We start from the raw sequence: 15,013 nt of genomic DNA on the forward strand, positions 1-15,013 counted from the left end.
TACTTCAGGCCCAGATCTGATCAATTCATTCCCCTGCCCTGTAACATTACTTTAAAGATTCCTTATTACTTCCAAGCCTTCACAGCCTTGCTTTTAGGTTCTCCATGATTTTGCCCAAACCTGCTTTCTCATCCTTGTCATTATTTACGATTGATAAGGATTGATTGGCTAGAATAAAAACAAAAAGGAAAAAAGATGCCTTTCAGAATAATATTGATATGATTCTGTAATTAGGACCATTTGTTGTCTCCTGAAGTGGCACAGTGCCTGGCAGTAAAAGAGTCGGTGTCCTTTGTGGTCAGGATCTGATAGCACAGAACTCTTCCTTGCAAACTTAAAATTGTGTTCAGCATTTTGCCCTGTAGTTTAATTGGAAGAACACTGGGTGCTTCGGTGGTGCCGAGCAATTTAGCATTCCCCAGGGCCATTTGACTTTTCCCAATCTTGCCTGCACAATGGATCTCAACATTCCTTCCTAGAGGTTTAAGACAAGCAACTTTTAAATGATAGGTGAAAACTTAGCTTTAAGAAATGACTTTTGAGATGAAAATCAAAGTCATTGACAAGATCTTTGAAATCCCTATGTATACATCTGGGGGGGAAAGTTAATTAGAGAAAGACGAAGTTTAAAAATAGTGAAGATATAAAGTAAGACAGGCCTTAAGTCTTTTTTACCTAGTGCAGGTAAAGAGCAATACAGATTTTTTCCCCACCATTATTAATGGGTCAGCTCTTTTCTTGAACAGTTAATTGGAGTGAATAAGCTCACCCCATCTTCTTTTTTTTTTTTTTTAGGAAAGAAGAATTAAGTAAAATAAATACTTCTTCCCTTTTTCTCTTCTTAAAATAATTTTAGGAAACCTTACTGGTAACTAATCGTGTAATCGTGTATCACATTCAGCTAGTTTTATAATGCAAAGCAAGTCTGGTCATTGCATGGAATGTTTCTCCACTGGCTTCATTCCTTAAACTTGGAATTAATGCCTTGTGGACAAAATGAAAAGCACCCTATTTGATGCCTGCCCCAGACCCCTTTGAGAGGAAACACAGCAGAGACCTGAAAATCAGACAGCTATGGGGAATCCAGTGCACTGCATTCTAATGCAGTTCTCCTGCCATAAGTGAAATGTTCACCTGCCCACATTATTTATTAGGATTGGAGATTGAGAAGGGAGGAATCCAGGCAAACATCTAATTTGTCAGGAGCTAAATCCTAGTTAAGTGCCTTGATGCCTAGCAAATACCTCTGCCTTCTGCTGCCCCTTTGCTTTTCATTAGTGACTTGGGGTGGAGGAGAATGTATATACCGGCTGTAAAAATGCAAATTGGCGTGATAGAGAGACAGGAAGAGAGAGAACTGGAACAATTACAAAGGAGACTGCCTTGAAGGAACAGTTACAAAGGAGACTGCCTTGAAGAACTTATTTTGGAGAGGTAAACAAGGTCAACAAGAACATGAGCTCTGGCAGAACTCATATCTGTAGAGATGCATTCAGAATGATTCTCAGCTTGTTAATTTGCTTATTACCCCCGATGTCTCTTTGTTGTTCAAACATAGAAAAGTGTTTGCTACACTAGTGCAGGCTGAGTATGCTTATACCCTGATGAGCTTCGTTGGTGATACTGCTGTCTGTGACTGGAGAATCTTCCCTGTTATGATTTTCCTTAATGCCAGACTCAGTGCTGCCTAAATACTGACAGTTTCTCTGGGGCATATTAGAAGGTAACATTATACCATGCAGTCAACAACAACATGCCTACTATGTGCTGGGAATTCAAAGATGAATGAGAATCTGTCCTTGTCTTCTAGAAACTCACAAGATACCAGGGGTGGGGAGGAGCTATGTAAACAAATAATTGCAGTGTGTTTTGTTAAGTGTTAGAATAGTGGGATATCCCCACTGCATAGAGAGCAGGAAAGACTTTCCATGGAGGTGAAAAATTAAGGGGAGCCTTAGTGAGGAATTTACTGAGAAAACTAGTGGTAAAGTGCATTCTAGGCGGGGGAAGCCACCCCTTTGAATGATTCCCTGTGTTATGAATTCCCAGTGGGGTATGTTTCTCTCATGCTGTGTGTACAATTTATGCCCCTCTCACAAATTCATTAACTGAGTGGTTCTAGGTACTGGGACAGTGGGGAAAAAACAAAAGTCCCTGTGCTCATGTAACATGCATACCAACAGGGGAAGACAGACAGCAAAGAGTAAAACATAGGACATGTGAGATGTGACAAGAGCTACTGGGGTCGCTATTTTGTGTAAAATAGTATTTGAGCAGAACTCCAGAGGCAGGAGGGAGCAAGTACATCCAAAGGCAGTGTTTTTCAAAAAGGGTGAGCGGGAAGTGCAAAGGCCCTGTGGCTGGAAATTGCTCAACAGGTCTAAGTAGCAACCTGGAGGCCAGTGTGTCTGGAGCAGACTGAGACTGGGGAGAGGGCAGGAGAGAAGTCAAAGGGTGAACAGGATGTAGGTAGGGGCTTGGGAACCAGGAAAAGGACTTGAGCTTTTACTCTGAAATGATTGGGAAGCTATTAGAGAGTTTGGGCCTGGAAGTGCCAAGAGCCTTGGCCCTAGAGTCAGACACATCTGAGTTCAAATCTCGCTCTGCCACTTTTACTAGCTCTGTCTGATTCCTCATCTAAAACAAATGAGGCTTATTATTCTTACCCTGAAAGGTTGCAATGAGGAAGAGGAGGAGAAAGGTGGTGGTGGTGGTATTAATAGTAGAAGAGGTAGATAACAGTAAGAGAATTTGTGTCTGTTTATCAGTATGTTAAGAGGCAGGGTGTGAATGAGAGATGAATGTGGCAGGGTGAGGGCAGTTATATGAATATGAGAGGTGGCATTCTGAACAGAGCTCCAAAATCAGGCCTTGCAGACCCTGGGCTGTGGTTGCTATAGATGAGGAATAATGCAAATACCTGGATAGCTTTGGATCAACCATGTGTATTAACAGCAGCTGGGCCTTCCAGAGCCTGAGAGCTGTCCAACTCAACTCCAGTTTTGAAGCAGTGTATTAATAAATGAAGAAATGCCACACAGTTACCAATGCTGTTATATTTTAAATATATCTGTTTAACAAATTAACTCTTATGCAGCGTAATTGTGCCATTTCTGAGCTAATTTCCATTATTTATTTGTAAAGCATGAATTTAGAGAATATTGTGCATGAGTGATGTGTTCTGTTAATGGGATACAAGTTCAAAGTTGTATGATCAATACCTTTTTCTTTTCATTTTGTCACTTTCTCTCTCTGTGTATAAAGTCTCATTAGGAGAAGATCAAACATACAGGTTTGGGGCTCTTGATGAGTATGAACCCCAGGCCAAAAAACGAACCAGTCAACCTTCCCACTGTCTCCCCTGCTCTGCACATTAGGCCTTAATATTCCCTGCTAAATGCTGAGAACAAGCGTCCAGGTAACTTTGTGTTGTGTTTGGTTCAGGTGTGCCTTCCTCACGCTGGCTACTATCTACAGCTTCTGCACACCTGCTTACACCTCCCTGTTCTCCTTTGCACCGTCAGCTCTTGAAGGATGGGGCTGTCTTAGCATCACTTCGTCCAGAGCCAGCCCATAGTCTGTGCTCAGTGACAGAAAACTGAGCTGGGCTACGTTGGGAAGGTGAACCCTTCCAGAACATTCAGCTGGAAAAGGTTGGACAAAGGAAGCTCACCAGCGGTTTTAGCAGTTTGAGGAACCAAGAAATCTTGATCCCAGATTTGAGCCATGGCCTCCAGGAAAGCCTAGAGTTGTGGGAAAGTAACCCCACCCTGTGTGGATTGGTTGTGTGGCTCTGAAGGAAGCTGCCTTTTCATTCATTAGTTAGTTCCTTGTTTGGTAAAACAGGGATTCTAACGACGCACACCTCCCAGGGTGGTGGTAAGGCAGAGACATTGCAAATCCAAGTGCTCCTTCCTTCTTTTCTTCCTCCTGTCTTCCTAGGAAGCCCCACCCAAAGATTAGTTCATCTCTAATTCTGAATTCGGTGGCTGCAAGTGGAGAGCAGCTGTCAGTGACTGAAGATTTGGAATATGCCCCTTTTTTCCCCCTCTAAGTGGTCAGCGGGAGTGAGTATTTCTCTTTCCTTCTCCCTCCTTCTTTTCCTTCTTTTTTCTTTTCTTTTCTTTTTTTTTAAAGATATTTCTTTTAACCAGACTGTACTTTATAGTCTATGGAAATGTGGATTTATACAGAAATTCAACATAGGGAGACTATTACTGATATTTCAAGGAGAGTCACAGAAGTGTTTTGATTTGAAAGGTGCATTAGTGTAGGGCTTTTCAAACAGTGATTAATGGGCCACCTCCATCACAGCTACCTTGATGATTCTCGCACATATTGGCCTCCCCCGGGGCTTGTGGACCCATTATCTATTGGAGGCGGGGGCCCAGGAATATGCATTTCATTACAAGCAAACAGGATTTGTTTTGTATCTCTATAAAGTCTAATAACCACTATCTTAGTGATGGAAATCCAATTTGTATAACTGTTATTGAGCACCTAGTATGTGTTCTTCATCATATTCATCACACAGATAGTAACTTAAGTCCTCACAGCTATGACCATAGGAAGGTATAGTTTACATTACATAAAGTCACCCATTGAAAGGGCATAAGTCAATGGTTTCTAGTATATTTCCAGAGTTGTGCAATCATCACCATACTCTTAAAACATTTTCATCATCCTCCAAAGAAACCTTATTCCCATTAGCAGTCACTGCCCAAGGGTGGATATTATTACACCCATTTTTAGAGGCGGGAAAATGGAGGCTTTGGACATTTAAGCAACATGCCTCCAACCCGGACAGTAAGAGTGGAGCTGAGGACCATGGTCTGACTTCCTTGCTTCTAGAACCCACACTCTTTTGACTATACCATGCCCCTTTCCAGGAACTCAAGACATATATTTGCTTGATGGGGAGAATAATTTGAGGTTCTGGCTTTTTCCTTGTTCACTAGTTGTAGATAATATATTTTCCCTTCCCATTCTGGCTTTGTGTAGGGTAAATAAATAGGTTTTAGGGATAAACAACAAGGTCCTTCTGTATAGCACAGGGCACTATATTCAATATCCTGGGATAAACCATAATGGAAAAGAATATGAAAAAGAATGTATATATACGTATAACTGAATCGCTTTGCTATACAGCAGAAATTAACACAACACTGTAAATCAACTATGTATACATTGTAAATCAACTATACATTGTAAATCAATAAAATAAATTTTAAAAAATAGGTTTTAGTTTTTAGTTCATTATGCAGTACAGTTACATAAGAAATCAGCATGACTGAAAGCCAGGAGAAACCAGCATTTGGTCCTGTCCCTGATTGTGACCTATTGTATATGGTCTTTGAGACTTACTTTCCTCTTCTGTCAAACGAGGAAGTAGTACCAAATCTTTTATTGATTTATTAAGCATTTACTGGACATTTAATGGTGATTACACTGGATGCTGGATATTCAGAGAAAATGATGACAATTTTAATACCAGCTATGCTTAACTGGACAAAAACAATACATCAGTCACTGTCCTAGCTTGTCATTCCATTTCGTTTTTTTTTTTTTTTTTTTTTTTTTTTTTTTTTTGCGGCATACGGGCCTCTCACTGTTGTGGCCTCTCCCGTTGCGGAGCACAGGCTCCAGACGCGCAGGCTCAGCGGCCATGGCTCACGGGCCCAGCCGCTCCGCGGCATGTGGGATCTTCCCGGACCGGGGCACGAACCCATGTCCCCTGAATCGGCAGGCGGACTCTCAACCACTGCGCCACCAAGGAAGCCCTCCATTTAGTTCTAACTGCAAGCCTAGTAGGTAGTGATGATCACTTTGTTCTGTCTCTACGGCATTGGAGGTTTGTCACTTAAATTCCCATGAGGAAACTTAGGCTCAGAAGGTTTAAATAATTTGTGCTGGTCACACAGCTGAGATGGCTGAGGTCTGGGTGATTCCAAAGCCTGGACCTCAGTCCTCACACTCATCTCCAGGTGAGCAGGAGTTTTTATTGCCTTCTGTGAGGTCACTACTCATGTTTCTAAACAAATACTTGCAACACAATGTGGAAGTAAATAATTCAGTGAAGGCGCTGAAGGAGGTTTAATCTTCTGGCCTCTTTTTGAGTAGGTCTGGGGAGGTGTCTAGATGAGCCTCTGGGTTCTGTTAGAGGCATAGCTAGTTATTGCATTTCTCCCTCTTCTGTAGCCCCTATTTGCTTAATACCTGCAGGTTGGATTTTTAGGACTACTTCCATTCCCTGGTACCTGCAGGAACAACAACAAACAGTTGTTGAGCAATACTAGGCCGGGAGGGACCAGCATCTCTGTGATGTATTTCCCAACTTGAATTTACGCCTCTGGCCTCCTTGGCACATGTTTACAAAGCCGCAGACTCTAGTAAACTAGAGATTTGGCCTGTGCTCAGACAGGTGTTCTCCACCAAGTATCATCAGTAATCAAAGGGAAAGTCACTTTCTCAAGGACCCAGCTTGCATGTGGGTTTCTAAAGAAACTTGAAGAAGGCAGTTCGTTGAGCCTGGGAGCCAAGCTTGTCAAGGCACTGGGAGCTAATATGAAAGCCATTTCCTGAAAATATAGAGTTTTTAATAAGTCTTGTCACTGTGGAAGGCTTCGGAAGTGCTGATTTGGAAGAGCTCCTGACATTGGGATGAGGACACAGAAAATCTCAAATGACTTCTTATTCCTGCGAATAGTTGTTCATTTTGAAGGATTTTTAAGAGTTACTATTTACTGAGCTCTTACTGTATGTAAGGAATAAGTGCTATACAAGCGCTGAACCTCACAAAAAACCTATAAGCTCGCTATTATTGTCGCCTCTATTTCACAAATTAGGAACTGGTGCACATCTAACCTCTCCACAGCCACTCAGCTGGTAATAGAGGATTTGTTTTGTTTTGTTTTTTTAAACTCCCTTTCACGGTCCTATTTTTTTTTTTTTTTTTTTTTTTTGTGGTATGCGGGCCTCTCACTGTTGTGGCCTCCCCCGTTGCGGAGCACAGGTTCCGGACGCGCAGGCTCCGGACGCGCAGGCTCAGCGGCCATGGCTCACGGGCCCAGCCGCTCCGCGGCATATGGGATCCTCCCAGACCGGGGCACGAACCCGTATCCCCTGCATCGGCAGGCGGACTCTCAACCACTTGCGCCACCAGGGAGGCCCTCACGGTCCTATTTTTTTTAACCCTAAAAACTTGCAGAAATAATTTTAACCAGCATTTATTCATTAAAATTATATTGTGAATCTGAGCCCAGAGAGCCATTCATTGTTCATTGAGATGTGAGTTAATGATTATTGCTGAAAATCATGGCATGTCGTGCTGGAGCCATTACAGCAGGGTTGTTACCATGGTATTCGATATGCATGACAGGCACCCTGGCTGTGAAAGCCTGAAAGACGATACAGTGAGGAGGACCTGGGAGACATTTGTGTAATCATATTAGCATCACATTTATTCCAGAAAGGCTAACTGCTCGGTTTCACGTCTTAATGTCCACATTTAAGCTCACCACTCTCAAGATTGGTTTTCTCTATTTAAATTTTCATCTTAAACTATTCATCCCTTCAATACTTGGCCTCTCCTCCTGCAACAAGTTTTAGAGATATGTTTATAACATTTTTCTTAACAATTTAAGTCAGATTTCACCAGCAAATATAATTTTCTTGAAGCATCCATTTCATATGGCAGAAAGACCTAGCATTAGTAGCTTCTCAAAAGTCTAGCAATCGATACTTCTGTAAGATTCTAGCACAATAGTAGAGTGGAAATTTTAGGATCACCAAGGTTTATATAATCTAACCCAGTTTTCCACTTTATAGGTAAGGGAAACTAGACCTAGGGAGGCTTAATTCCTTCATCAGGCATGTAGCTGATTTACACAGAGCTAGTTTATACAGAGTTGCAATTTGACATTATTAGCTTTTGTGATAAATTTTGATTTATAGTTTCTGCACTTAATGAAGCATCACTTTAAATAAAAGAATAAACCAGAATTGAACTTATAAAAATTCTCTCTATTTGGATATGGCATAAATGAACATTTCATTTGAAAACCATCCAAAACAGACTCCCAGTAGCATATTTTGAAATGTCGAGAACTGGTCTTCGGGACTTCCCTAGTCGTCCAGTGTTTAAGACTCCGTGCTCCCAGTGCAGGGGGCCCGGGTTCCATCCCTGGTCAGGGAACTAGAGCACACATGCCTCAACAAAGATCCAACGTGCGACCACTAAGATCCGGCACAGCCAAATGAATAAAATAAATATTTTTAAAAAATAGAAAACTAGTCTTCAACTCAGAATGCAACATTGCAACTGTGCTTTAAACCTGAACAGTTGTTTTTCATTAAGCTATTTTTATATAAATTATTTTTTTGAACAAGTACTTCTCCATCTCATTCCATATTATCGCTCTGTGCAAGTGCTGTAGGGGGCATAAAATTGAATAAAACAGCCCCTCAGAGGATTTTACAATTTTAAAAAGGAGATATGACAATGGGAAACTTTCATTTAAGGTCAAGTGTCATTTGAAGGATCAAAGAAGATCCAGTTCATTTCGTTCCTAAAGTTGTCGCAGATCCTTCAGATAGTAACTGGCTTCTAAATGGACTAGGTTTTGTTCTTTGTGAGAAGGCTTAGGAACAGTTGAGGGAAGTGGGTGCATGGCTCTGAGCATGTGGAATATAAACATTCTTAAAGCACCTATTTCATCATGTCACTCCCCAGCTAAAAATCCTTCCAACAGCTCTTTATTTCTTGGCAAATACACATTTATTCATTTACTCATTCAAAAAAATGTTTACTCAGTGCCTACCATATGTGTAAAATCCAACTCCTCTTCCTGGCTTGAAAAACCTCCACAGTCTAGCACCATCATTTCTATTCCATTGAGGTCAGTTTCATTTCCAAAAGCTTCCCTTAGGCAACTGACTTTGTATCATGATTACTGACTGCGGAGTCTGTTTCTAGATTGTGAGCTTTGAAAGAAGCAATCTCCTTATCTTTGAACACCCCATTTCCAAGTATACAGGCCAGTGCTTAGTAAGTCCTTTTTAAGGGTTTTCTTGAGGCCAAAGGATCTAGAATGTAGGGTCCACGTGGACAGGGATTTTGTTATGCTCTTTTTTGTACCTTTAGTGTCTAGAACAGTGCCTGGCCCCAAATATTGAATACTTAGTACTTTGTGTTTAGTACTATGTGACAAGCCCTCTCTGTGAATGCTCTGAAATGCTCTCACTTAAGCTCTTTTTCTTTTTTTTCCTATTTAAATCTGACCTCAAATTCAAGCCCAAGCCCATCTCTTCGGAGTCCTGCTCCCCAGCCCCCCACGAACTCTGGCAGCACATTGGGTCTGTGCCAAACATCCTGAGTTCATCCGGAGCCTGCACTGCACTGTTCACTGTTCATCCTTACTTCTTAATCTTTCATTTCTTCTCCCAACTAGAGAATGAGCTCCTTAAGAATATGGAGCCATATTTTACATGGTTTCTGACTCTATCAGAAAGGACATGATTGATCAACTTGAGTTATTAATTAAACATTGTCATTTAGGTCTGGAAGGTTAAGCATTTCAGGGTTTCCAGTTCCCTTTGTCCTTAATGGATGGATTCCCGAGGACCTGAGCATTTGTGTGGGTTTGCGCACACACAGAACACTGAATATTGAAGGCTTATATGCTTGAAGTGCCTTTCTCCAAGAATAAATGCATGGCCATTTAACTACCCAGCTTTTTTTTTTTTCCCCCTTCAAGGTGAAATTTAAAAAGCCTTAATGGAGATCTGGGGTATAGGGAGTGAGGAAATTAAGAGTTAGGAGAGTGGAAGTAGGGAAGTGGAAATCTGGCCCCATCTGCAAAGCGTTTGGGCAAGTCAGCTTTCCATTTCTGAGAGGTTTCTATGTGCATTGTCATGAATATTATAGTCAAGTTACATTGGCTAAAAGGCTGAGTCTTTCCAACATGTGGAACTGATTTACTTGCCTTTTCCCCTCTTACCTCCTTTGAAAGCCCAAACACAACAACAACAACAAAAATTCAGTAACCCTTCAGAAGCTTTATTGCATTTAGGGAAGTGTTTCCATCTTGTTATGCCTGTCTTTGTTCTCTCCGTTCCTATTTACTCACTGGCTCTCCTGGTTTAAATGCTACAACAGGAAATCAAGTGATCAAGACTAGAAACTTTGCTTGATGACATTATTGCTTTAGATTTTCCCTGCTAAATCAGACTGCAGGCTGTTCCTTTTTCCCTGTAATTTCTTTTGAGGGATAGAGAGGGCCAAAACTGGTAACCCTTTGTAAAGGTGACCCTTGTCACTGATTTGTGACTCTCCCACAAGCTTTCTTGCTCGCTATTCAGAGCTCACGTTGGTTTGAAGGGTAAGTTAAATACCATCAGACTAAGGAATTCATAATTTGAGTTCTTTTGCAAACTTGAAGTATCCGAGGGGCTGTGTGTATATATACTTAGAGCCTGAAGAGGACAGGGAAGGAAAAACAGAGGTGAGGGGGGGAAGACTCTATTAATAGATTGTGGAGAAAAGGGGAATTTTTTTTGTCTTAAAGAGAAAGGATACTGTTCCCTTTTTTGCTAGCTGGTTGAGTAATCAACCAAACTGACGGTCTGTTTGACTTAATGCCTAGATTAATGGATACACACACGCTTATTTATGCTTACTATGTACCATGCAATGTGCTGAGGAATCATGGCATGGACCAGTCATCAAAGAATTTACAACAAAGTTAGAACCTAGAAATCCAGAAGAGTGGAAGGAAATAAAGTAAACTGAAAACTGGTTTTTACTGAGTGGTCAGACAGTAAATTTTTTTTCCCTCTTCTTCCTTTACATATTTTCAAATTTTCTACAGTGAACATATTATTTTAACTGTAGCATAGACTGTCTTTGCTGCAGAAGTTCAGAGAAGGGAGAGATTACCTTTGGGAGGTTGTTAGGGTTGAGCTGGGACTTGAGTTGGTAAATATTTATACAGGTATTTTTGGCCCCCCGTACCTCCAGCTATCATAGCATAGCTATCATTAAGAGGATATTGTTAAGAGATGAACAATAATGGAATAGAATAATAATAGAATAACCATCAAGACTGTTCAAATAACTATCATAATGGTATGTGAAATACATTGGTAATGTTTTTAGTGCAGTCTACATAAATTTATCTTCACATTTATGAGGTTAAGATATGTGGAGTACCTGGTGCTAGACAGATAGTAAGCACTACACAAGCAGTAGTTATTATCATTTGTTATATATAGCAACCGTAAGACAAAATAAGGAAGTCTGTTGGGGCAGGACATGTGTGCCCAGGGTACCATTTGCACAAGGTCATCTATTGTGTACTGATTCGTTTTGTTTTAAATTCCCAATCTAGGCCTCTTCCTCTACCATGATTTTCAGTATCTAAGCATTTCCCTTTGTCATGAAACTGGAATAGCCCTGTTTCTTGCAAGTCACTGTGGTATTCAAGATCAAATATTTTTAGTGAGGATCAAGCATGAACCCCTACATTGACTTTTTCCTCCGTAAGCTCTCAAGGTGGTGATCTAGTACACATGGTTCTCTGTAGAGTTTATTGTAATTGAATGTATGTCTTTTTTTTCCCTTGTGTGTCAACTCTTTGAAAAATGTTTGTCATTACCCATCATAAAGGAAATTCATGCTCCATTTTGAGATTGGGGGGTGGGGAGGAAAGTATATATGTTCTGGATTCATTATTCATAGGCAAGCCCTGTTACTATTTTGGTCACTTTCTAGATTTTACCTAAGTTTTCTCTATTAAGATGATGATTACATAGAGGATGATACATAAACTTTGGAGTTAGGCAAATTTTGCACCCAGACTTGGCCACTTAATTACAATGTTCTACATTTGGGCAAACCAAACTTCGAAGACCTCAGTTTTCTCACTTGTAAAATGATGACATAGCAGCTAACTACTATGAAGGGTTGCTATGAGTATTAAGTGAGGTGATGTGTTACAAAGCACCCGAATCCATTCTGTGCCCTTGTTAATATACACGGTAACACTGTGTATATTAGGGGGTATATATATAAGGGGGGTATAATGTACCCCCCTTACACACATATAATTAGAACAATATTTGTGTATTAAAATGCTCATTTTAAAATATGAACAATAACAAAAATCATTGTAAACACTTTTATTAGCTGCACAGTATATTATTGATTGGATGAAGTGTAATTAATTGGTCCCCTATTGGACAGTTAGGTTATTATTATTTTTTTTTTTTAGTGGTAACCTTTACAATACTCTTGGTAAACTGTTTTCTTGAACTACCTGTATCCAGATGAACAAATTTAGAGATTTTTTTTTTTAATGATGGAGATTTGTGGCACCAGGTTTGTGATCTCAGAATGCAGATGATGAAGCCTCCTTAGAGGATGTCATTTTTCTGGACCTTCCATATGTTCAACAGTGTGAGGTTAAATAGTCTGGTAAAAATCGGACAATGTCTAGTCTGGACAGAGTGATCCCTTATAACCTAGCAAAAGCTTATTCATGGGGTATGCTTAGGTGAGAATAGAGTTATGCATATGTTTTCTTCCCTGAAACACTTAAATTAAGTTGCCATTAATTCCCTGTCCAGTGATTGTTGGAGTTTGTTTTAATGACAGCATGGTTAATGTTGGTCAACATCCTGACATAACAGTGGTGATCTATATTTTCCTTCCCTTTGGCCACAATTCCTAGAACAGTAGGAAGAGATTCAGAGAGGAATGAAGTTGTTAGTGAACTGTCAGCCAAATTGGCTTGTGACAGAGACCTGTAAACGTCAAGAGAATACGCTTTTGAATAAAAATTCAGTCCTGCATTTTCTTAGCAAAGATCAGGGAGGGAGTCCAACAGAATCTTATTAGGCTTGTTAGAGGTATTTATTTCTCCTCTGTGGTTTTGTGCTATACCATTCATTTAAACATCTAGTTAAAATTTGGCAGAGCTGTTGGAGGAGTGAAGGTGGAGCCAACTGTCAGGATTGACCATCTTATTAAACACTCATGTAATTGTTCCTGTTCCAGTTAAGTGGAATTCTCTTGCCATCTGTTAAGCAGGCTCAATTAATAGAGAGATTTGGGAGGGAAAGATGGTGTGTAGGGAGGGTGGGTCAGTGGAGTGAGGACTTGGGGACAGGGAAGGACTAAGTTGCAGCCCTTAAGAGGTGAGGGAAAGTAGCTCCCCCTCCACCTATACACGCGAGCACACACACACACATACACACACACACAGAGCAGGATGTCTTTTTTTCTTTTCTTGCGGGAGAGGTAGGAGAACTGTATTCAAGTGTAATGTGGCTCTTTTTTTTTTCTTTCTTTTTGCGGTATGCGGGCCTCTCACTGTTGTGGCCTCTCCCGTTGCGGAGCACAGGCTCCGGACGCGCAGGCTCAGCGGCCATGGCTCACGGGCCCAGCCGCTCCGCGGCATGTGGGATCTTCCCAGACCGGGGCACGAACCCGTGTCCCCTGCATCGGCAGGCGGACTCAACCACTGCACCACCAGGGAAGCCCATGTGTAATGTGGCTCTTTAATTTCTTCTTTGGGGGAGAAGGGGGAAGGCAGCGCTTAGGGAATAAAAGAACAGAATATGCAAAGAGGAGATTTGATTAAATTGTGTTATATAAGTTTAGAGCATCCAGGTTGGATGAGACTCAGATAAAGACAACTTTTTTCTTGCTGGAAATTCAGGTTAGTACAGTACCATTGATGGGAAGCTAAAGAACTAAGTCATGGTATATACTTAGAGTTTAAGGGAGTAATTAATATGTAGCCTCAGGGAAGGCTCAGGAGACCTTATCTGTAAATTGCTAGGTGACTCTCCAGTATTGGTACTGTCTAATTTAATCTGGTTGCAGATTGGGGTGTAGATTTTTTTTAAAGTATTTATAATAGCCCAGTTAATAGATTATTGTCCTTTTTAAAACTGCATAAATGATTTTTAAAATATACAAAAACATTTGTCTAGGGTATATTTTAAGGAGACTGCCTAGAATGTGTGTTTAAAGTAGATTTATTGAAGTATAGCATACATACAGCACAGTGCACAGTCATAAATGTACAGCTGGATGAGTTCTCACAAAAGTGAACACATCCCTGTAACCAGCACCTAGATCAAGAGACAGAACATTTCAGCATCCCCAAAGCAGGCTTCATGCCCTATTCAGTTGACTCTCCCACAAAATGCAACCACTATCTTGGCTTCTAATAGGCTAGGTTAGTTTTGCCTGTTTTTGAACTTGATATAAATGGAATTAACATTCTTTGTGTCCTGGTGTCTGGCTTCTTTCACTCAGTAATATGTTTATAAGAGTCATCATGTTGATGCATGTTACAATTGTGTGTTCATTTTCATCTTGCCCAAATATTCGACTGTGTGAATTCACACAGTTTGTCTATTCTGTTGCTGATAGGCATTTGGATAATTTCCAGGTCGGGGCTATTATGAGTAGTGCTGCTATGAACATTCTTAAGATTTCTTTTGATAAACACGAACACATTTCTGCTAGGTATATACCAGGATGAGAACTGCTGGGTCATAGGATATGCATATAATTAACTTCAGAAGATACCACCAGTTTTCCAAGGTATGTGTTTTAATGAGGTAAAGATCAGTTTTGTCTTTAGATCAGAGTACTTAGTTGCCTTGAGCTTAAGAATAAGGCATGTTGTTGTTCTTGTATTCTTTTGATTATGGAAATTAATATGACTGACAAAGAGGAGTCAGTGAACTATTTCTCCTTAAAATAACTTGTAAAAACCCCTCACCCTTTTTAATGATGCTTTCACTGTACAACAAAGTGTATTTTTACTTCTAGTATTTGACAAGAATGAGAAGAGCAATGGGCAAGAACAAGCAATATGTTTGCCTTTACTTCCAGGGATTTGTACACCAAGGAGATTGACTTCAAACTCCCTCCAGATTGTGCTCAAATTAAGAGTTCAGGGCCTCCCTGGTGGCGCAGTGGTTGAGAGTCCGCCTGCCG

The 15,013-nt window shown here is 40.6% G+C and overlaps 1 protein-coding gene across 2 annotated transcripts in view; it reads left to right on the forward strand.

Moving 5' to 3' along the window:
* Window positions 1-15,013, forward strand: part of CACHD1 (cache domain containing 1) — a 218,978-nt gene that overhangs the window by 66,330 nt on the left and 137,635 nt on the right. The window contains exon 1 of one of the 2 annotated variants that reach the window (XM_060089905.1): window positions 3,997-4,067. The exons of the other annotated variant lie outside the window; for it this stretch is intronic. Within the exon in view, the coding sequence (XP_059945888.1) occupies window positions 4,032-4,067 (36 nt within the window). The 5' untranslated portion in view covers window positions 3,997-4,031. Of the gene's footprint in view, window positions 1-3,996; window positions 4,068-15,013 lie in introns of those variants that run through there. 2 annotated transcript variants of the gene reach the window in all.

The sequence above is a fragment of the Mesoplodon densirostris genome, chromosome 2 (genome assembly GCF_025265405.1).
Source record: "Mesoplodon densirostris isolate mMesDen1 chromosome 2, mMesDen1 primary haplotype, whole genome shotgun sequence".
Taxonomy (NCBI): domain Eukaryota; kingdom Metazoa; phylum Chordata; class Mammalia; order Artiodactyla; family Ziphiidae; genus Mesoplodon; species Mesoplodon densirostris.